Below are 1,913 nucleotides of genomic sequence, written 5' to 3' on the forward strand. Positions count from 1 at the left end.
TCTCAGCCCCCACGGCTCTGGGGCGCAGCTGTCTCAGCCCCCACGGCTCTGGGGCGCAGCTCTCTCAGCCCCCACGGCTCTAGGGTGCAGCTATCTCAGCAGACACCCAGGGAGGCCAAGACAGCTCTTAGTGGAACGGTGGAGAAGTTTGGGATCAGAGAGGTTTCGCAGCTGTGACCAGCACAGCAGTGTCTCTCCCTGCAGACGTGCAGAGCAGACAGTACCGGTGACAGCATGCAGACTGTCCTGGTCCCTTCTCCTCAGAACACGCACTCCTGTGCTCACGCACACACAGAAACCTTAAAGCTGACCTGTGCCCGTTAGAGCACGGTGGTGACATACGTGAAGGTGTGAAAGGGAAAAGGCAGCCTGGGGCCCAGGCATCCCAACTCACCTTGCTGTGTGATGCTGTGCATGTGGGCATGAGCTGTCAGACGGGGGGAGCACAGAGGGCGCTTGGCAGGAGAGCGATTTGACTGGTGACAGGCGAGAGCTGGATGCAGAAATTTAAATGAAGTCTCTTTCTAAAACAGGCCGGAACAATCAAAACATCAGTCACTGGGACGAGCATACCCACTGGTAAGAAGAGAACCAAATGCTCAAATTGAGCTCAGTTTTCCGGCCGTGTTGTCTCACGCGCGTCTTCCCTGCAGGCACTGTGAGCGGGAACGTGATTGTGAATACCATCGCGGGCGTCCCCGCTGCCACCTTCCAGTCCATCAACAAGCGTCTTGCCTCCCCTGTGGCGCCTGGAGCCTTACCTGTGAGTTGTCCCTACACCCAAGGTGGCGGGTAACCCTGTGCGTCGACGCCCAGGGTAATAATTTGGTTTTTTTTGTTTGTTTGTTTATAAACATTCCCTTAGTGAAAAAGTAACTACGAGTCTAGCAGGAATTTCATCAGATAATTTAAGTAGCTGACCGATATGGCACCTTCAGAGCCATCCAGGTGTCAGAGATGTTTTTGCTTTGTACTGTCTGAGGAGATGAAGCTCCCAGTTCTGTGCGTGCGTGCGTGCGCTGTGAGGGTGCATCATGGTTCAGCTCACAGAGGACGTGCAGTGACAGCTTTCACGCACGGCCAAGTGTGTGAGGGCCAGTGGGGCACAAGGCAGGGAGCTGTCCCTTCCATGGAGATGTATGGCCCCAAGGTGTGGGAGCAGGTGGGGCCAGACTTGGGCAGAGATGGAGAGCCAGGGCACCCTGAGCCCATGGGCATGGTGGGCGCTGAGCCTGACCACAAGGGCACACCAGTGTCCACTGCCGGCTTCTCATTGGTGTCTTAGAGCTCACTGCGGGATGAGGGCGGGTGGCAGGCAGACTCTGAGGTTTTGCCCCTTAGCCACTCTGGCAGCTGCTCTGACCACTGGCCAGGAGTCGGGTTCTGGAGGCAGTGCAGACAGTCAGTGAGATGCTCTGAACTTCGGGGAAGACCCTGAAGCTGAGGTGCCTCGAGGCCCTGAGCCAGTAGTAGGATTTAAGACTACCTTCTGCCCAGGACAAGGGACAGCGGTGAGCCGTTAGGAGGTGTGTTTGGGGGATGCGTGGGTAGTCAGGAATTACTTAGTGTTTTTGGGACCAGAGTCTAAGTGGAGACAGAGGGACCAGGCAGCCTTGTAGATGCGGATGGCCGCTGTCAGCTAAACCACGCTGCCTCTTCCCGTGGGACCCGGCCTGCCGCCCGGACTCTGGAGCTGTAGGCGCTTGCGCGCTCACGCCTCAGGATTCACACGTGGCGCTTCATGTGCGTCAGAGGCCTGAGCGTGGAACGCGTTGCCCCTCGGATTCGGCGTTGGTGTCTCCTCTTCCTGCCACGCATGCGAGGCTCGGGCGGAGTGCCCCTCGCTGATCACCCCTGCACGCCCTCCTGTCTCCTCTTCCTGCCACGCACGCGAGGCTCGGGCGGAGTGCCCC

The 1,913-nt window shown here is 58.2% G+C and overlaps 1 protein-coding gene across 1 annotated transcript in view; it reads left to right on the forward strand.

Moving 5' to 3' along the window:
- Window positions 1-1,913, forward strand: part of EP400 (E1A binding protein p400) — an 83,126-nt gene that overhangs the window by 71,304 nt on the left and 9,909 nt on the right. The window contains exons 30-31 of the mRNA XM_023739305.1: window positions 534-579; window positions 654-763. Coding sequence (XP_023595073.1) covers window positions 534-579; window positions 654-763 — 156 coding nt within the window. The remainder of the gene's footprint in view (window positions 1-533; window positions 580-653; window positions 764-1,913) is intronic.

Source organism: Trichechus manatus, unplaced genomic scaffold, assembly GCF_000243295.1.
Source record: "Trichechus manatus latirostris isolate Lorelei unplaced genomic scaffold, TriManLat1.0 scaffold00131, whole genome shotgun sequence".
Taxonomy (NCBI): domain Eukaryota; kingdom Metazoa; phylum Chordata; class Mammalia; order Sirenia; family Trichechidae; genus Trichechus; species Trichechus manatus.